The sequence below is a fragment of the Larimichthys crocea genome, chromosome XXIV (assembly GCF_000972845.2).
Source record: "Larimichthys crocea isolate SSNF chromosome XXIV, L_crocea_2.0, whole genome shotgun sequence".
In the NCBI taxonomy this organism is placed as follows: Eukaryota; Metazoa; Chordata; class Actinopteri; family Sciaenidae; genus Larimichthys; species Larimichthys crocea.
Genome location: NC_040034.1, coordinates 2,292,171 through 2,313,325, shown reverse-complemented (window position 1 = coordinate 2,313,325; position 21,155 = coordinate 2,292,171). Strand labels below are relative to the sequence as shown.

Here is a 21,155-nt window from a genome sequence, read left to right as displayed (position 1 = left end):
TAGTCTAGCTGTTAAACTCTCTTTGACTTCTTTAAAACACCTCAATGTGCTCACCTGCAATGCCTTACATTAATTAAAACAGTCAAACCTCCGCCACAAATACAAATGCACAATGTGCCTACAGTAAACCACAGCAAGAATACATAATAGTAGCACACAAATCATCTGTTAGTGCATGCTCCAACTCTTAAAAGAAGTGTTATTGTACTTGAACATGTTTTTATGGTTGCATACCGTGTCCCGAACTCTTCACATAATTAACACTGACATCCAGTATCCTTGAAAAGTCCCCTAGAATTAAAAAGTAGTCTGGTTTCGATTATGGCTTGGTTGCACAACTTTACAAGCAACGTCTGACTTTGGAGAAAGAAGATTTTAAGAGAGAGCGTCACCATTTTGTTGAAGGAGATGATGATACGCCCTCTACAGGTATGTTCATACAAATTTTCTTTTTAAAGATATTTTTATTGAAGCTTTTTTTATATGTCTACTTTCACAAACAAGACACACAAAGGAACAGACATACAAAACTCCCACGCTCAACCCTGGTACAGTACAAAACAAGATAAATAAAACAATTGCATGAGTTCACCTTTGTTTACACCTGCAAAATAAAATACAATCAAATGCTGTATGAGGTCCCAAATAGTCAAAATCATAGAAGTAGACAAAATAGTAAAGGGGAGCAGGTTATATACTGACATACTAGTTAAACTGAGTAGTAGTGGTGGTGGTAAAGACAAGAGCCCCATATCTTTTCATACTTCTCTGGGTTCCTCCTCACACTAAATAAGATTTTTTTCAGGTGTGCTAAATTTATCTGACTTTATTGATAATTTTAAAACATATGAGAAAAAATAAATAGATGTCTGTGTCACAGCTACAGTGCGTTAGTGCGATTCAACACACAATAATCAATAATAACAACGTGTAGTGACGCAGCAGTATCCTAAACAGTGCACAGGACAAACAGACTCCTGTTTATGGACCGTAAACAATGAGAAAGAAAGTAATAATAAGAATGTCCCGGGTGGGATTCGAACTCACCGTATTCAGTGTACATGCGAGAAAAGGTTATTGTCAGAAGTGGGATTCGAACCCACGCCTCCAGGGGAGACTGCGACCTGAACGCAGCGCCTTAGACCGCTCGGCCATCCTGACATAGACACCGTAGAAACAGAAGTCATTTATAAACTGTACTGTACTCTCTTTTATCATTGCTTGATATATATTTATATATATATATGTATTATTATTTATTGTATTAATATTGTGTTTCACAGTTTTAACTAAAACACGAACAGAGCTCTTCTCTGTGTCCGCCATCTTTACGCTGATCTCTAGAGACAGCTGCTCCATGTAGCATGACAGCACCTAGCGGCGGTAACGCAGCGGACCCGCACACTTTGACGTAGTTTGTCAGCCAAACATGCTCCAACTCTAACTAACACCGACCGAAGCTGCACGTAGTGACGGGGAGAACATTCATTCAAAGACAGAAACTGTGAGTATCGCTGCTGTGGCTGTGTTTGGTGCTAAACGAGCTGGTTAACGGCTACGGCTTCGCGTTAGCTCATAGCTAACGGTGTTTCGGTCCAACGAGTGACCGTGTTAACCGGTGACTCGACTTAAAACTGTGGTCGTCGTAGTCACAGCGGAGACGTGTAGCTGTCCTCGTCAATGTTTAGTTTTTCTCTCATTAACGTTACAGTTAAACACACACACACCCGATGTGTCCTTTGTGTTTTTTTGTTTAATTCGCTTCCTGTAACGGTCACCAGCTAACAGGGTCACTCGTTGAACCGTAACACCGGTAACTAACGGTAGCAGAAGAGCTCGCTGTTTTTTTAATGCAGTTATATCGAGATAATGTGTCAATCTTTAATAAATAACTAAATCTGTCACTAAAGTTCAGTTGTTTTGCTCCTGAAGTCATTACACTGAATGTTGTGTTGAGTTTAATTTCTAATAAAACATATCTACAGTTAATTTCCCACTAGTCAAAATTAATTAATTATTTATATCAACACTTTAATTCTCACTTGTGGACATGTTATTTTCAGGTATCTGCAATTACATGACAGATATCATAAATTAATCCTAAAATTCAGTCAAATTAAATTATTTATATGTCTAGAATTGCATTGCACATATTAAAAAAAATGCAGATTAAATACAATTGTAACTAGTGAAAATTATATTGTGCATCTTACACTAATCCAGTGGGACGTCCCACATTGGGCAAAAAAATATATATGACTGATGGTATGATAATTATATGATTACTGTTTTAGCATTCACGTGATACAATGGTGAAATAATGAGGGTAGATTAGTGTGTGTGTGTGTGTGTGTGTGTGTGTGTGTGTGTGTGCAGGTCCATAATACTGCAACAGAGCAGAGCAGATCAATAAACAAATGTAAATGTAAATGTACTTTATTTATACAGCCCTTTACAACAGTCCTTTCGGTGTACCAAAGTGCTTTACAGCAGATAATAAATAACGAGAACAATAGGTAAAAAACAAACAAAATAAAAATAATAATAAAAACAATAAAATGCAACAAAATCGAATAAGAAATGATAAAAGTGTCATCATACTACTGGGTGTTAAAAGCCATCCTAAATAAGTTGCCGAAAACGCTCGGTGACCCCAGTGTTTGTATTTTGACCTGGGCACTTCCAGCGACAGTTGATCTTTAGACCTCAGAGCTCTAGCAGGATTGCGGACAGTTAAAAGCTCAGATAAAATATGAAAGGGCGAGGCCGTTAAGAGCTTTAAAAACAAATGTTAAGAGTTTAAAATCAATTCTATAAAGGACAGGAAGCCAATGAAGGGATTTAAGAACAGGAGTGATGTGCGCACGTTTGCTGGTGTCAGTTAAAAGACGGGCAGCAGCGTTTTGCACAACTTGAAGTTGACTGACTTCACAAAGAGAAGGAACATGATAATCGTAATATAATCTGCACAGTCATTCTCGGACTTTGTGTTATAGATGCTACGCCCACATCGTAGGTGGAGTCTGGTGAGGCCTACACACTGTATGTGCACATACCTACTAGTATATGTCAAACTAATTACCCCCTTCTCACACACTGAACTATCTGGCTGAGCCGGTGAGCTGGCGTCGTCTTGACAAATAGTTTGAGGCTGTCTCTGTCTGTACGGAGTGTTTGCTTTTAAATCAGCCTGAATTCAGCCGGTTGGAGAGGTAATGTTTACTCAGAATGCTTCCTAGAAAACGTCAGTTCCAGAGATAATGTTTTATGACACGGGTTCACTAGAGTGTTTTTCTGACTTCATGCATGTTACGTAATGAAGTGGCGTACAGCTCGATCTGACTGTCTTTGTCTTCCGCTCTCAGTTCGACATGGCCTACGCCGCCCCACACAATTTCTCCTGGGTCGAACCAGGAAAACTGGCCGGACTGGCGCTGCCCAGGATGACATGTGAGTACCAGTACCTGCTGGACAACGGCATCAAGCACCTGGTCTGCCTGTGCGAGAGAAAACCACCTTACCACGACTCGTGCCCGGAGCTACAGCTGCACCACATCAAGATAGCAGACTTCACTCCTCCTTCGCCCACTCAGATTGATAGATTCCTCTCCATCGTGGACGAGGCCAACTCCAAGGGAGAGGTGAGGACTCGCATAGCTGGATGGACTGTGCGTGATGGATGGTTATGCTTATAAAGTACTTTCAGGACTCTCCGGGCTCACACAAGCCACAAGCGCTGTAACCTAATACACTTGGCACCACGATTACTTGATTTTGGCAAAAGCCCTGGAACAGTGGAAAGGAAAAAAGTGTCTTTCACGACCTTGCAGCGCCTCCAAAGTGCATGAATCAAAAAGCAAAAAGGGGGAAATATCTTTAAAAAAAATGTTATTTTCATAAAGACTACCAGCAGCAAGGTTTTACCAAAGCTTAGTCTGTTGTGGGATCTGATTTTCTTCTTCCAGTAAGCAGACAGGGTCGGTATTTCCTGTTTTTTTGTTAGTGGTGCTTGCAGTTATTAGTTATTATTATCATCGATTAGTCTACCAATGACTTTATCTATTAAATTATACATCATTTGTTCTATAAAATGTCAGAAAATAGTGAAAAATACTTGTGATTTCATAACCTGAACATATTTAGAAAGAAAGAAAAGCAGCAGATCTTAATTTAAGAAGCTTGAACCAATAAATGTTTGTTTTGTTGGCTAGAAAATTAAATAGTTGGCATTTAAATTCTGTTGACTGACTGTCTCACAGCTACGTGCGTGCCTGTTGTTGTTTCTCCTCAGGGCGTTGGAGTTCACTGCATGCACGGACACGGCAGAACAGGCACCATGCTGGCCTGCTACCTGGTGAAGACGAGGAAGATGTCGGGCATAGACGCCATCAACGAGATCCGCAGACTGCGGCAAGGCTCGATAGAAACTCGCGAGCAGGAGAAGGCCGTGGTGCAGTTTTATCAGCGCACAAAGTAGGATGAAATAACAGAATCAAACATCGCTAAATTAAGATTTTATTATGTCGGGACAGGAAAGAAAAGAATTAATGTTTAAAGAACGTGATGACAACAATACTGCACCACCAGTACGTCACTAAAATAAACATTTCTACTGTAAATACAAACACATACTGCCTTTTTTACATGTATACTGTCATTGCTAGCACATTATTACTTATAGATTATATAGACACGTTCCACGTCTGAGGACTTCATCCGTCGTGTATTTATGCAGTGGTCGCCAGGGAAAAGAGGCGCTGGCGCTCCTTGAATGTGAGCTTTTCAGGAGCCAGCGCTCTACCGATGTTCCCCTCCTGGTTTCTGTAAATAATAATACGAACAATGACGTCAGCAGGAATACTTGAATTTTATTTACGCTCGTCTGCAGATTTATGTTACTCAGGGATCTGTCACTTTTTTTGTCTGACAGAAGTTGAACTCACTCCATCGAAGCCGTGTCGTTAATGTCTCGACTCTGTCCGCTTGCTCTTTCATCTGTCAGTAACATGAAAATATTTCAATGTAAAATAAAATAATGTGTCTAATATGCACAGACTTAAAATAAATAAACGAAAACTGAAACAGCAAAATCTGACCATCACCTGTCTGCGCCTTGTTTTCCTTCCTTCCTGCCTGCTTCTCCAGCTCAGCAGAGCTTCTCCGGCTCTAAAGATGGAAAAATAATAGAATTAAAACGTCGGTGACTTATATTTGTAACGTGATAAATCTGCAGCAGTGTCATCAACACTAATGTATGATATGAGGAATATCAATGTCTTAAGACATTATAAAGATTTTTTCTCATGTGTAGTTGTGGCATGCTGTGTAAAATGTGACGATGTGCTCATATATAATTAAAAATAGCACAAAGAAAACTTAAAACTGGGAAATTTGATTGTTTTGTTTTTTTGGGAGGAAAATGATCTGCCCGTTTTGAATTTGATGCCTGCAGCATGTTTCCAAACAGTTCGCACAGTGGCAACAAAAGAGTGGAAAAGTTGTGAAGTGCTGAGAGCAAACAGCTGCTGGAACGTCGATGAACGATGAATGAAGTGAACTGGCCACAGGTTGGTAACGTGATCATCGCTCAGAAAGATCCACAGAGGTTTGAACATGCAACATTTTTTGGAAAATCACGTCCCAGAATCATCATTAAGAGTGTTTACATACAGCATCTGGTAGTTTGCGTGTATTTGATCATGTATTCTCGATTCACTCTACGATTTCCTACATTTCCCAGAAAGTCCAGAAGTGGACTTGCCCTTTAACTGACCTGCGATCTTTCCTCCAGCTGCTGTATCGTCAGCATCATGTCCAGTTCTTCCTCCTCTTCTTCATCATCCTCCCCTCTCTGCTGAATCTCCTGCACCCTCTTCTGAAACTGCCACTCCAGACTGAGCCTTCGGAGCCGCTCGCTCTCCTCCACCGTGCGCTTGCCTTTAGCCTGGAGCTCCTGCACCTCCTGCTCCAGGAGCTCCACCACGTGGAGCCTGTGCTGCTTCTCCAGCTTCTCCTGGGCCTCCCTCCTCCACGGATCGCACAGCAGCAGCTCCTGAGGGTGTTTTTGCTTTGAGCCCTGCCTGTGCTGAGTCGGGGGTTCTTGGAAGGAGACGTGCTTGGTTGGAGAGATGCTGACTTGAGGTTTTGCAGTGTTGGATCTCGGCTGCTGTGATAGAAGCGAGGGCTGAGGTAGCTTCTTGGTTGCAGGAACGGGGCACGCATAAATATGATGCGCTTGGCTTTGAGGACTCTGTTTATTTCCATTCACTTTAAAAGTTTGGCTCGCCTTCGTCGCCAGCAAAGCTGAGCTCTGGAAGGTGGTGAGTGGAGGGTTAACGTGTGCGTTCACTGCTCTGCTCACAGGGATGTCTATGCGTATCGGCTGGTTCGAAGGCGTCGGCGTTGGATGTTGTGAGAAAGGAGTTCTCCAGACGCCGGCGCCGCTCGTACGACCGGCCTGCTGTCGCCTCTGATCTGAGAGGATGTCATGACTGGAAACACTCGAGCGGATTGGGAAAGATGAATAGTGGCTCGTGGTTTGCTTTGCATGCTGGTCCTTCTGCTCCCACAGACTCTGCCTCTTGTCCAGCAGGGGGCCTCGACTCTCCATGCACAGGTTCTCCTGTGACAGAGCCTGGCGCTGCAAGGAGAAATGTGAAGTTTTATGAACAATCAGTGGTGCAAGTACAACGTTTTCTTGAGTAAAATACCAGAACAAGTAACTTAAAGTCTTAATTAATCAGCAGATCATGTACTTAAAGTATCAAAAGTAAAAGTATTACGACTTTTCTATTGTCTTTGAAGCTTTTTTGTGAAATATTTGAACAGTTATTGAATGAAATCAGCCGAGGAATATCTTCTTTGGTGCAAGATGAAAAGGCTGCTTTTTGTAAAAGGTCTCAAGCCAACCAAGGGAGCCACTGTATTAATCTATGACAAAGTATTGTATTTTATAAGCTTATCTTGTGTTTTATGTCTAAGAAACTAGTAATACTTCTTTTTCTCCCTCTATGTCACATCCATCTTCTTCTACTACTTATTTTCCTGCTACGTCGGCAACGTCGGAAACGCAGTCTCCGCTGCCCTTTGTCTGTCTGGGTTACCGTAACAAGATGCCGTACATGTAGATAAAAAGACTAAGGTAATAAAAACATGATGATTTGTTTTATAAGGTGTTTAGATATCACTGAAAACATAATTATGCATCTTATATTTAGTCTCTGCCAATAGATTACCCTAAAAGTTACAAACTGAGCTTTTAATTTTCAGATAAGTCGGACAGTAAAAAGTACAATATTTAGTATAAATATAAAAGTAGTGTATATTCAAGTACTTGTAGTTCTTAGTTACTTTCTACCTCTGCCTATGTCAACTTTTCTTTTATTTACAGCTCAGTAAATAATAAATATGATTATGAGTGATATTAACTCTCTGCAGCGTTTGATAAAGACTTACCATTAAGGTCGTCTTACTGGAGCTCTGTCCGTCTAAAGGCCTCAAAGACATTTTGACAGTTTGCTGTGGTCGACCGGATTCAGACAAGTTCTTGTCCTGGGATTTAGGCGTCGGCAGCGTCAAGTATTCCCTGTGAAATGTCTGAAAAACAGGCGTGAAGTAAGCAAACCATTCAGCGTTTACATCCAGCTTGAGTGTTTTCAAGCTGAGAGGAATCATCCAGAGAAATCTAGAAAAGTCTCACATCAGCACAAAGGTCGCTACTGGAGACAGCAGCCATGTTGTTCCCTCTCGCTGCAGGGTCGACGGGTTCGTCTCCGTCCTCGGGGGCAAAATCTGCTGAAATGAGAAGAAGTTGTTCTCATGACTCGCCCTCGGCATTAAACATATTTAACATTAAGACTGTGCGCGCCCAGCAGCGTTTAAAGAAGCGGACCCACCGGTCACGTTGGGGTTGGAGCGGTACAGTTGTCTGTTTCTCTGCATCATCTGCTCTTTCTTTCTCCTGCTGCTTCCATGGAGCGTCTCGGAGGTGCCAGGATCCACGAGCGCTCTACCTGCAGTCCTCTGTGAGGTTGACTCACTCAGCAGAGCTCCCAGGCCGTGGTAACTCGCTCCACACTTTGCGACCCGCAAGGTCACGACGGGGCCGGTTTGCATCATGATCGCTGCTGCCCTGAATCAACACAAGATGAATAATATTCCACATTTATTGCCTTATCAAACTAAACAAACACTGACGACATATAGTCTTTGTTTCATATTTTTTATTAGATTATCTTAATCTGGCAGTAATACACGACTCTTTCATGTTGAATGAGATTTGAAAGCTGCTAGCACCTCCTTCGTGACACAATCGAAGTTTCACCTCGATATGTAGGTAATACTATCCAACCAAACACTGTTGTCACATGATTATATACAGACTTGACATTCGAGTGCATAAACATAACTGTACTTTTGCTTTACAAGGCCTTTTCTTTGAACACAGGTGTACTTCTGTACTCCATCCAACTCATTGTAGGAGGATCTGCTCTCTCTATGGACCCCCTTCATCCAAGGAGCAGATGTGGCTCAAGGTAGAGGTAGAATCAGAAGAATAAAACTTTATTTATTCATATAGCACCTTTCATGCAAACGTGTATCTTTAAAAACATGTCTACAAGAGGTGCAGTCCTTCAGATACACATGTAGACAGAAGGCGGACTTCTCGTATGTTTTTGTTTATGTGGAGGTCCTCAGCTGTCGAGGATCTGAGGGACCTGCTCGGGACATACCAATGTAGCATGTCTACAAGATCGGTCAGCGTCATTCAGCGATTTAAAAACTGAAGAATCTTTAAATCAATTCTAAAACTACACGCCCTCTGTCTGGTCTTCGTCAGTACCCAGGCTGCAGAGTTTTGTACAAGTAGTAGGCGGCCTAATGTTTTTTTAAAGAGCATTGCTGTAATCAAGCCTCGAGCTGATAAAAACATGAATTAGTTTTCCTGTGTTAGGCTTTTGCAGCGCTTCGATCCCCAGTCTGCATGTTGAAGTGTCCATGGGCAGAACACTGAACATGTACCAAAGTCCAAACGTCCAAACATTGTTGTGACATTTCACTCAACCGTAAATTCCACGGTGTCGAGATAATAGGGTATTGAGATATTTCAGTCTGGACCAAAGTGGTGAAAGAACTGACCAAAACAGGCAGACGGTGCCATCGCCCAAGCGCCACGCTGCTGAACAACACAAACATTTCCCACCCTGTTGTATAACAGGCTGTTACGTGGCTGGCTACCTTTCTTGGCTGAGGCCGACCAGGCTTCGACCGTCCACGCTCAGCAGCTGATCCCCGGCTGTTAACCTCCCGTTCTGCACAAAGAAGAGTGAGTTTGTGTTAAAATGATTCTCAAGCGTGAAATAAATCCACACAAAAAAAAAAAAATCAGCTCTCACCATTTCAGCCGGTCCTCCCTTGACTATAGATTTGATATAAATGCCAAGGTTACCTTGTCCTGCTCCCTTTGGCAAAATAAAAGGGAGGATGTTAATTAGTTGAGACGTTTAGCAAATATTTTTCATGTTTGAACAGTTCCAGTTAGTTAAAACACATCAGGAAAAAAAGTCACCTTGGCAGCCACGATGCTGACCCCCATCCCACTATTCAGAGGCTTGTTCAGGGCGATAGTCACAACCTCTGGCTCTCTGTGAGCTGCCTATTCGAGAACATAGAAATGAATTACATGACCGCTCAAATAAATGCTTGTTAAATTTATTGTGCTTCTGGAACAACAGACCAAGTGTGAGCTCTCTGCAGAGGAAGTTGTCTCACTGAAGTACGCGGTCCAGTCACCTCTGGAGTTTGTCTGTGCTGTCAAAGAGCAGAGACCTGCAGGAGGACGGTGTCATTCAATACAAATATCAAAGAGAGGACCCATTTTGGGCGTGTTTATCCTAAATACAATCCATCCCTGGTGTTTTATTTTCACATCTTGACTGAAATATCCTATACCTTTCCGGCATATTGGCTCCAAAAATTCCCTAAACCCTGGAGGGATTCCTCTCACGGTGTCACAGGAGTATCCTCCCTCCGGCAGCAGGAAGGGCAGGTGAAGGTCGAGGCTCTCCTCCAGCTGGATGTCCCGTCCTTCGCTCCGAATCAGGTTATCCGCAGAGGCCCGTGCAGCCGTCACTACGGCATCGATCAAATCCTGCAGCGGGGATGACAGGTGGATCAGGCGGCGGAAACGTTTCAGGAAAAGGTCGTTCTAGTGTATAGATTGGCATTTGTCATTCTGTGACAAGGCTTCAGGGAAGGGACATCCAATCTGTCTGCGGCGACCCTGAGCAAAACACCCGACCTCCTCAGAGGTAGAAAAGTACATTGAAAGAATGCACATACAGTGGAAACTCTGGTAGAAGTACAAATAGTTACCAAGGACTTCCTTGAGGACTACTTTAACGTTGAGTGTTTTTATTTAATGCTAATTTATACTCACACTTCACTAAAAGCTCCACCACTAAACAAAACACTAAAGTCCAGTTAACTACAATTATCCAATCATGTATAATAATAATAATTAAAGCTGCAATGATTACACAATTAATTCATTATTTGTCAACTTTTAATATTTTTGTAATTGTTTCGAGTAATAAATGTGAATATTTTCTGGTTTCTTTACTCCTCTATGATAGCAAACTGAATATCTTTGGGTTGTGGACAAAAACAAAATGATTTAAGGACGTCATAACTGATCAATTAATTGAGAACAGATGAATCAATAATGAAAATAATCGTTAGTTGCAGCCTTACTAATAAAAATAATGACGGGACAGTTATTTTATTATTTAACACTTTAATTACAATTTGTTGATAGGTAGTTTCTTGGAGTAAAAGTGGGATTTTTAAAGTCATGTCAAGCTGTTGCCGTTATCCGCGACTCTTCCCGTTAGCTGTTGGTTAGCTACACCAACTTCCACAAATATAAGCTTCAGTTTGGGAGTCCGGAAGTTTTTGTTTTACCTACGACTCTCATCTCACGATTACTTTATTTTTTTCTGCTAATGTTTTTAATGTGAGTTCTTGTTTTGGCCATGTTCAGTTGGTATTTGTGTGTTTGGCTGAGCTAACGTTACGAGGCTGCTAACACCTGCTATCTGCGACTCTTCCCGTTAGCTGTTGGTCAAATACACCAACTGCCACAAATGTTAAATTTGGGAGTTCAGAAGTTTTTGCCCTGCTTTTGATTCTTACTATACTTATTAAGTATTTTTTTTCTGCAAACATTTTTAATATGAGTCCATATTTTGGCTATGTTCAGTTGGTGTTTGTTTGTGTGTTTGACTAAGCTAACGTAATGAACCAACTGCCACAAATGTTTAGTGTGGGAGTCCAGAGGTTTCTGTTGTGCTGTTGACAGCCCGTGATTCAATGACATTCACACTGCACTATACAATACTTATATTTTTAACATGAGCTGATGTTTTGGCATTTACATGCCTCACCTACAGCTGCTGCCGATATCCGCAACTCTTCCCGTTAGCTGTTGGTTAGCTACACCAACTGCCACAAATATTTACTTTGTTTGAGAGTCCAGAAGTTTTTGTCCTGCGTATGACTCTGACTGTACTTATTAAATATATATATTTTAACATTTTTAAATATAAGTCGATGTTTAGGCTATGTTTTGGTTGATATTTGCGTTTTTGGCTGAGCTAACGTATCTCAAGATCTCGGGAAAGATTATGCCGTTATCTCGCGATAACATTTGTTATTTCAAAAGAATGAATAACTCGAGATCTCAAGCAAACAAATGAAATTATGTCATTATCACGAGAAAACTGAGAGAAAAAAGGTATGAATGTGGCTTTTCCTCTCGAGTCGACGTTCACACTTCACACATTTCATATTTAGAAGAGCATTAGAGAAATATTTCACTCAAAAGAAATGGGTTTATGTGACAACTCGCTTTACTATTCTTCATATATTATTCATCACAGTATTCATCATTGTTAATTATTCATATTATTAAATCTATACTCCTGTTCTGTGGTACAGTACATACTCTCTGTCTTTCATTTCTACAGGCTGTTCGTCTGAGTGTCTTTCAATGGACATGAGACGTACTCACAGGGGGGATGTGAGGCTCGTTGGTGGCATAGAGGTATCCAGCCAGCAACGTGTGCAGCTGCAGTGAGTTCAACTTGAAACAGGTATTCTGGATGTCCTTCGCGTCTTTCATCGAGTACTTATTCATGGTCAGGAGCATGGTTGCCTAGAAACAGACAAGGCAATGCTATTTTAACAGCGTGTACCGACTGAAATCTGTGATCTGACATGAAATTAAAAAAAAAGTGCAGAGCACAAGCAAGTTCTTACAAAGAAAGCTCATGTTATGAATGCAGAAAATAACTGATCTCATGTTTCTGAAAGCCCAGTCTTATTTTTTAACATATTTCCTTGCAGTGCCGGCAGGGACCGACCTGGATAATGCGTCCGAGGTGGCAGTCAGCAGCCAGCTCCAGCCCCTGCCTCTCCGCCCAGGCTTCGATGGCCATGAGCCTCTGGCGTAGGGCGGCTCCCCAGTAGTGGGAGCGAAGGCCCGGAGCGTCGGCCTCTGGGATCATCAGCCGGTTGAAGAGCCAAGCGCTGATGAAGTGGAAGAGCTGGGAGAAGAGCTGGATGGTGAGGGCCGGGTTGACCCGGCAGCGGCGTAAAAGAGACATGGTGTTCATCAAGGTGTTCAGCACCATCTCTGCAACAGGCAGGGTTGGAAGTTCAGAGCACTTGAAAAAGAGTCTTAAATGTGATAATTAGTGTTTAAACAGTTACCTATACCAGCCGGCAGGGGGCCGTGTTGCTCAGGATCGACCAGAAAAGTTGGCAAGTGCTTTCGTAACTCGTTCTGTAGACACTGCAGCAGGCAACTATGGAAACAACACATTTAGACATGAGCTACATAATTATATTCACTTTATTGGTACATAAACAACATTAAATATCCCTAAACATGTTTGTACTGCAGGTTCTGTTGCATGTTTTCTGCCATATAAGCAAGAACCAACACGGAAATGCCAAAAAACTGCAGGTCCTCAAACGTCCACTTGAGGCTGGCTCCAGAAGTGAGTCAGTCTCCATAAGTCCCCATGTTAAAGCAGAAATAAACATGTTTACAGCCTGGTACAAAAAACAGTTTTGGTCTCTGTAGCTAACTGTACTGAGGGTGAATTTATATACAACTCACCTGTTCAGATTATATTCAGGCTTAAAGTTATGCAGGATTAAGAACGTGGAGCTTTGATTGACAGGTGGGTGTCTTTACAGATGGTTTGTTTGAGCAAACAGGCCAATGATCGACCTCTGAAGAAGGACAGCAGGAACATTTATCATTCATTGTTTATAGATTTACAAAGAAGACAGAAAGATTGCATGTTGGTGCTTGTGTTTTACTGTCCCGGTTGGGATTTGGAAGTTCAGGGTTGCTATTGCGGTGGCAAACCTATTTTTAAAGTGGTTTGTTTTGAGCCTCGAGGAGGGCAGAGGCTGTGATTTTGATACTGCAGTTGATGAGGCGGTGGAAGGCCGTGTTGAGCGTTGAGTGCTCCCTGTACCTGTAAGCTTTGTGCACCAGGTGGGACAGATCCAGCTGACTTTGCCCCGTGAGCGAGCCGAGGTCTTCGTCATGCTTGAGGAAGTTCAGCAGCTCGGAGGAGTTGGCCATCCAGAAGGCGAGAGCGCCGGCGATGGCCTGCTGCCTCTGCAACGAAACATAGCAGCGGTGTCATGTTAAAAAACTCACAGGAACACCTGGCTGACTCGGAAAAACAAAAAAACAAATAGTAAGAGCCGTCGTGCACTTGCCTGTATGACCTTCCCTGTCATGGCCACCATTTTGTTTGCGATGGAGGTGGCACCGTGCGTGTGCCCCGAGGGTGGAGAGGCTCGCCTGTAATGGCGTTGCAGCGTGTAGCGCCCCGCAGCATACAGGATGTACGCAGGTGAGAGCTTGAAATGAACTGTGGAGCTGTTGGTGTAATTTATGACTGCAGACAGGAAAGCTTCCTCAGCTGAAATGTAGAAAACACCAGCAGGGGGCAGGAGGACGTTATGAGAAGGGAAGCACAGCTGATTAACTAAAAAATAACACTTCATACTCACAGTTAGCACTGAATTTTATTTGAGCTGGTAATCCAGGACGATCAGAAAAGTCTTGATCAAGACGTCCTGTGTGCTTTCCTCCTGTATTTTAGCAAAGAGAAGTCATAAGAGGAACAGAGAAACAAAGACTTGCCGCTATTATATATTTAAAAATGATCTATCGTTTCTATTTTTCTACAATCTGCAGATGACGTACCCGAGGCAGCCTCCCTCTGCTGCCTTTTTGTCCCACAGATGCTGCTGCTGCTGTTCAGTGGCTTTTCAGTTGACCTGGATATTTGTTTAAAGGGGTGGATGTTACTGTGACGGTTAGGTCAGCAGTAGTCTGCAAAAATAAATATTAATTTCAAACATTTTACCCATTCTCATCCTCCGAAACCTCAGCCGCTTTAGTCCTATTCTTCTCCTTCTTCTTCTCTTTCCTCGACAGCGTCCTCTTGAAGTTTTGGATCATGCCTCCTCCTCCTCCTCTTTCCTTCTCCGGACAGTTTTCCTTCATAGTTCGACACATCGTAAAAAATAACACGCAGATATGAGAGATGACGAGCGAGCGGACAGAGAGTGAAACAGCAGACTAGATGAGGTGTTACCTCCACGCTCTCCTTGTCCTTCTTGAGCACAAAGCGTCCCTCTCTGTTGTCTGTGGTCCAGTTTAATTGTACAACCAGAGGCCTCTCGTCCAGGTCCAGTTTACGCTCTTACAAAATACAGAAGCATTTAATACAGGTGTGTACCTCGTTAATACAGGTGTGTACCTCGTTAATACAGGTGTGTACCTCGTTAATACAGGTGTGTACCTCGTTTGTGTGCAGCATAATGGAGATCAAACAGTTTCAACGAAATAAAAACATGATTTTGGAAACGATTACATCGATCTTTGTTCAATATATTTTGACTTTTGGACTTTACAACGCTGTGGAGTTATTGGAAATGTTTGGATCACATCCTCTGTCAGCTGTGCTGTAAGTTGCAAATCCAAAACAATACATGTGAAGTTCACTATATCATATACTGTACCATATTTTTGTAACTACAAAACTAGCACAGGACAGTTTTGTGTTTGTATATCTGGAACTTATTCAGTTTGTGAAACTCCTCGATCTCTAGAAAGCTTTACGGGACTAGAAAGCATCTCATTGCAGGTCATTACTAAGGCTCGGACTTACATTAGTGTATAATCACCTGAAAATAAGAATTTTTGTGGTTTTGTTACATTCAAAAGAGTTGGCCGTGTTTCTACAGGAACTCAACACTGGCTCTTAAGACTTTCACATCATATGCATAACTCAGACATGAAATGTATCATTTCCATTTGAGATAGCTTTGGCCCCGAAAGAAGAACAATCCAAATGATTAAACTTTCCATTTAGTCGTTCCCACGGCGTTACATAACAGAGGAGAATACTGCTGTGACCATTTTTTCATCCCGAATAACTTCGATTTTTAATTATGTCTTCCAGTCCAGAGAAGCTTAAGCGACCCGAGATCATTATTGAACCAGAGCAGAGCTCGTAATTGGTCTCTAAATATTTTGGGAACCTGTTTGTGTCTTTGAGGCAGCTGCAGTCTACTCAGTGGTTAGATTGAACATTTTTTAAATGGATTTATCCGTGATCCTTAAACCAAACGTCTATTTCTGTTTTAAAGGTTTAACACAGCTCTCTCTCTCTTCTCTTACTGACCTGTGATCCCTCTCCTCTTTGTCAACCCCTGATACAAAATAACTTGTATTCATAAAAAGGACTTTATATAATGTTAAAGCATGAAAGACCATTCAAAGATACAGTGTATAGTCCTCACAGAGATCTGACCGTCTGTGCGAATTGATTGATTTCATTTCATTCGTTGACTCTGCCGTCTCCTGCAATCAGGACAATCTCACACATCTGCCACACACCTGAACACACACCTGAATTCCCAGATCCCCACACACTCACTGCAGGATAGTTCTTAACAGATCTCATGCAAGACTCTCCAGGATTTACTATTTGGACTCACCCTCTTCGCCTGTTTCCCAGTAAACTACCCTTCCTTTGAACTTTATCTTCCTTAATTATTTGACATATTGTGTTGTGATGTCAACCGTACGTCCCATCGAAGAGTCGAGTGATTACCTTTATTGCCGTGGATCTCATACAGGGAATAACTGGTGGTCAGCATTTTCATATCGGGCCTGAATTTCTCCGACAGAGTTTCGATAACTTTGTGAGTTGAAAAGTTGCTGGAAACTCGCAGACACTTTGTGGCCACGTTTCCTCCGACATGATCCTCAAAGTAGAAACGCATCACACCGTGAAACTCCAAGCTCTGCCCGGAGAAAGGAAATTGTAGTTGTAGTAATAGTAAATATCGCATAGTTGACATCAAAAATGGATGGATGGACTAGATGTGGTTTCAAGTGACAAATCTCATCATGTACTGGAGCTAGTTTAATATTTTCTCTCTGAAGAAACTGCTACCGGCTTTTTAAATTCACTTTTGCAAACAAAGCAAAGTGGTTTAGCCCTGAAGCAACGATATTTTTGATACAGTGCATGAATCTAACGGCGACTTTAGTGTTGAAATATAAGATATTGGATAAAACATGAAGAACTGACTTGTAGAAAATGAATGCAGGTGGGTAAAAGTAAAAAAAAGTACTCGAGTAACATCCCATTACCACAGAACTACTTCATACTACAGTAGTTTTAATAGATGTAATTTACATCAGTGGGTGTTGACTTTATAATATTTAAAGATGCATCCAAAAGTGCGTCACAATAAAGGTTATAAGTTTCTGAACCCTGTCTGACGTCTGCAAGCGACTTACCTCATCAGGTTGGCTTATTTCAAACAAGTCCAGTCTGTTGTCGTTCCACTGTCTGATGACTTTGGCTAATTTCTCTCTTTTTTCCTCCTCCGGCATTTTTCCCTTAATTAAACTCAAAGTTTTCGTCCGACTGGCCGCCGCAGATTTTAGATTCCTGTGACAGAAAAGTTCTTATCTGTCCTATTGTTGTATCTGTAAGGACCTGCACCCCGTCTTCAATCTATTCCCCATCAGTTATGAACTCATTGTGCTGCGCAGCGAGCTCTTAAACATAATTGCCTACTTCATCCCCACATCCACATCCCCTCTCCAAGCCCCCCGCATCCCTCTGCCCTCATTTAACGGGTCAGTGGATCTTTGTTATGTGAGGCAAACAGTTTCCTAATCGTATGTCTGTCACAGGGAGAAGATCCCCATCTTCATAGTCCACCGGCAAATTTAATCTGTCGTTTTGTCTTCCCACTCGAGTTTCCTGGTTCGGTTATTTACACACATTTTAAGCCGTGCTGCTGCAGAAAAATCATCATGTGACAGTGCGCCAGAGTCTCAGAGACATTTTCCCTGTCACCATGAGAGATTTATATCCTCTTTTTCTCAGCGACACGGATATTTACGCTCCAGGGAATGCCACTTCTCATGCATACCAGTGATTTTCAACACAATTTATGGTCTTCCCATTCAGTCACCGCCGTGTATGTAGGGCAGCTTTTGTTGGCTGCTCTGAAACTTTCTGGGTAAAACCTACAATGGAACAAAAGGCCCAGCAAAACCAACACTTAATTAGATATACAGTACAGCTTTAAAAACACTGAACAATCAGGGCTATTGTTGTCTGGATGGTGGAAGATGCAGAGGAGGCACCTTTCAGTCGGAAAAAAACAGTTTCAGCCATGAGAAACAGGTACAAGGCTCCATCAGCATCATTATGTTTGTATATGTAGAAAGTTTCTAAATCTATGAAGGTTCTTTTATACAATTTGGAGTCCAGCATCTTGCTCAGTACTCTAACTATTGGACCAGTGATCCTCCAACTACTAGACGACCACAGCCCAATGATTCTTACAGTCAAACATCAGAAGTTAGGTGGCGTTGTGTAAATCATAGACCGTGTAAACATGGATGTTGTATCCGTGACGTCACCCACAAAACTGGCCACCATCGTCGTCTTGGCAGTTCTGTCTCTGCCGGCTCCCAGCAAATCTAAAAATAGATGGATCATCAGTGGACTTGAGGCGGGCTGAGTGACGCCTGGTTGCTCAAACAAGCCATCTGTAACATCTGTCAATCAAAGCGTCAAACTTTAAGCCTTAATATAACCTGAACAGGTGAGTTGTATATAAATTCACCCTCAGTACAGTTGTCATGAACGGGGAAATTAGCTACAGAGACCAAAACTGTTTTTTGTACCAGGCTGTAAACATGTTTATTTCTGCTGTGAAACATGGGGACTTATGGAGACTGACTCACTTCTGGAGTCAGCCTCAAGTGGACATTAGAGGAACTGCAGCGACAGTGCTGTTAACAAATTTATCCCACTAAGTAACAGACAAACATACGAACAAAGGAAGATTTTCACGTGATGTTTGTTCGGTTTCAGTTAGATCTTTTAATCGAGATATAAATAGTTTCACTGTGGAAGATTTGCTTTGCTGAAGTGTGATGTGTTGCAAACATCTGGATCCTTTTTTTCCTAATTTAATTTCCCAACACCTCCCGTGTGCTTTTCTCTAGTTAACACCTTTAAACCCTTAGAATATCTAATGTAGTACAAGACGGCAACAACAACCCCTACAGTACGTCACAGTACTTCACACCGCCTGTAAAGAGACTACATCTGCACATATGTAGACAATAATGATCCAGGACACACATGTGAACATGAAATAAAGATTTCTGCTGCACCTGCCTGTTAATCCACATTTAGGAACATATTTTTGTCTCAGACGTCACGCATTGTCACCCTTTTTCTCACACTTTTCCTGCCATCTTCCTCGCTCTCGACACCTTCCTGCTCTGCCGTTTGTGCTTCATTTACAACCTTTGTCTTCTCTCGTACGGTGTTATGTTTGTTGTCGTCTTCTTGTTGTTCTTGAAATGTTGTTGTAATAAAATCTATTCACGCTATTTACATTTTCATGCGGTGCCACACACAGTAAGTTTGTCCTACACGTGAAGGCGATGTCGACGAGCTCCATCACAGCAGAGATGAATAAATCCAAGAAGAGGTCATTGCCTGTGATCCAGGCCTTGAAATTCAATGACACTTGTAAAGCTGGATGAGAGAATAGTGAACGATCAATATGTTTGATACTATAAAAAAACGTATCGATCTCTCATCCAGGTTTTGCAAGTGTCCCTCAGTCGTTCAAGGCCTGCTCTTGTCTGTAGCGTTCTTAGGAAAAGTACTGACGCAGGATTTACTTCTTTCTTTTTCACAGTCAGATTTGGTAAATTTAAAGAGCCTACCTAAAAAAACAACAGTGCTCACACAGTATAAACTGGGTTACATTAGAAGTCAGCAGTCAGTCTTGTTTGTTGCATTTGTTCTGGCTTTTCTTGCAGTCTACAAACGCAGAAGAACCTTGAGGTTTGTCCAGCCACGTTCCTGCTGTAGCCGGTCAGATCCAGGACTACAACACCAGTGAGTGACTGTCGAACCAACAATCTTCTTACCTGGAATAAGATGCCAGGTCTGTTAAAGCTCCTCCCTGAGCACGTCTGAGGTCTTTAAAAGAGTCGAGCTGGACACCAGTGTTGATCTAAGTCCTCCTTTCTTTGTCACTCTTGAGTTTTCTGGTCATCTTTTAAATGATTTGAGCAAAGCTTAGCTGTAAAATGTGCCCTGTGTACAAAGCTCCAGGTCTGCACATCATATTTATTCCAATCAGGAAATTAACGTCCTCTCCGAAGGACATTTTTCAGCTTTTTTTTAGTGAACTGAATTAATAACATAAGCTACAAAGCACACATTGCAATACAGACTTGTTTTTTTGTCCTGTGATGGACCCGATTAAACGACCTTTGTGTCATGTGGTTTTCTCAGAAATTTGTCCAGTTTGTTTGGTTGATCTTAAGCAGTTTGACATATTTTTATGTGTCAGTGCACATCGACCCCACATGTATAAAATCCCCTGCTCGAGACTCTTTAGTTTCATCATCAGGGACACAGATTGTCCTCAAACTTCGGGATCCAACCCCAGGAACTCGCCGCAAACAGAGCCACAATCACTACATCTGCTTTTACAAGATGTTACTCAAGTTGGTGTAAAAGTCTATAAAGGAAACAGACAAAACACACGAGGGCTTTACACACCCTTTGTCTTTATTTATTTTATACTGATAAGAGCTTTTAGCATGCAGTGTATATCACAATGGAAATTAACCAAGTGTCTTCTTCCAGAAAGTCTCTGAGGTGTTTGATGAGTTTGTCATTTGTCGTCTCTGCCGTGGGGCTCAGTCTGATGAAGTGTGGCGCCGGTGTTCATCAACGTCCCTCTTTCTTTGTCACTCTTGAATTTAGTGGTCATCTGTTGAAGTAATTAAGCTTATCGTGCTATCGAAATGCGTTATAAAAGGAGCCGCCACACCATCTTTACTCCAATCAGGGGAATAAATTAACTCTTCAGAGCTAATTTTTATTATTTTAATGAACACATATTCTATGAAGCGCTCTGTCTGTGGAGGTTTGTTTAAACTAATACACCTTCTAGAAACTCGTCCCAAATATATTGTTTACTTGTGATGAACGTATCCGCCATGGAACGATCAGAAAATAACAACTTTTTATCTTATTTACAGTTTTTCTCGCTATCTGCGCTCCCTCTCTCTCATTCACTGTCTACGACGCTCAACCACTGCTGAATACAACTGAGACAGTGTCATAGTTTAGTCGATGAAGTGGAATAAAACTGCTGTGTGAATTGTAATAATTTTGTCGTAGACTTTTAGACGCTTGATCTCCTGACTTATGCTTTCGAGCCCTTCGATGGGGTTGGGAGTGAAATGTCATGAAAGTTACCGAATGGATTGCCATGAAATTGAAAACAATGACGTTGCCCTCTTTCTTTGATAATCTCGACTTCTTCTCTCACTCTATCATCAGGCCGTTTTAATTTGTCCTTCGGTGCCTGCGAGACTAGTGAAACTCTCATCAGTTCTTTGCATTTAGTGCTAATTATCGAATGTACCGTGCTAAAATACATCAGCATGTTTGACTTGCCATTGTGCGCCAGAGCCACCAACATGGCTG

The 21,155-nt window shown here is 41.9% G+C and overlaps 2 protein-coding genes and 1 non-coding gene across 4 annotated transcripts; 1 reads left to right on the top strand and 2 right to left on the bottom strand.

Annotated features, from left to right (window-relative positions):
- Nucleotides 1-1,078: 1,078 nt before the first annotated feature.
- On the bottom strand, nucleotides 1,079-1,161 carry trnal-cag (transfer RNA leucine (anticodon CAG)). Its single transcript has one exon. It is a non-coding gene; the product is annotated as a tRNA-Leu (tRNA).
- A 155-nt stretch (nucleotides 1,162-1,316) lies between these two features.
- Nucleotides 1,317-4,912, top strand: dusp23b (dual specificity phosphatase 23b). 2 transcript variants are annotated; one of them, XM_019277956.2, is made up of 3 exons: nucleotides 1,317-1,504; nucleotides 3,366-3,641; nucleotides 4,292-4,910. In XM_019277956.2, the coding sequence occupies exons 2-3, from the start codon at nucleotides 3,372-3,374 to the stop codon at nucleotides 4,475-4,477; spliced, it is 456 nt and encodes a 151-aa protein (XP_019133501.1). In that variant the 5' UTR covers nucleotides 1,317-1,504; nucleotides 3,366-3,371; the 3' UTR covers nucleotides 4,478-4,910. The 2 variants fall into 2 exon arrangements, with proteins under 2 accessions (XP_019133501.1, XP_010751719.1); XM_010753417.3 differs by lacking the exon at nucleotides 1,317-1,504 and adding an exon at nucleotides 3,082-3,212 and having other exon boundaries at nucleotides 4,292-4,912.
- Nucleotides 4,913-4,936: 24 nt separating this feature from the next.
- Nucleotides 4,937-18,166, bottom strand: afdnb (afadin, adherens junction formation factor b). The gene is made up of 22 exons (XM_027274979.1): nucleotides 16,907-18,166; nucleotides 16,212-16,404; nucleotides 14,688-14,794; nucleotides 14,457-14,590; nucleotides 14,294-14,367; nucleotides 14,098-14,178; nucleotides 13,801-14,006; nucleotides 13,551-13,696; nucleotides 12,772-12,866; nucleotides 12,423-12,694; nucleotides 12,071-12,214; nucleotides 9,952-10,150; nucleotides 9,737-9,828; nucleotides 9,569-9,655; nucleotides 9,396-9,461; nucleotides 9,238-9,311; nucleotides 7,896-8,131; nucleotides 7,700-7,794; nucleotides 7,456-7,596; nucleotides 5,774-6,640; nucleotides 5,103-5,166; nucleotides 4,937-4,995 (listed from the first exon to the last, which is right to left on the bottom strand). The coding sequence occupies exons 1-22, from the start codon at nucleotides 17,000-17,002 to the stop codon at nucleotides 4,940-4,942; spliced, it is 3,525 nt and encodes a 1,174-aa protein (XP_027130780.1). The 5' UTR covers nucleotides 17,003-18,166; the 3' UTR covers nucleotides 4,937-4,939.
- Nucleotides 18,167-21,155: the final 2,989 nt, after the last annotated feature.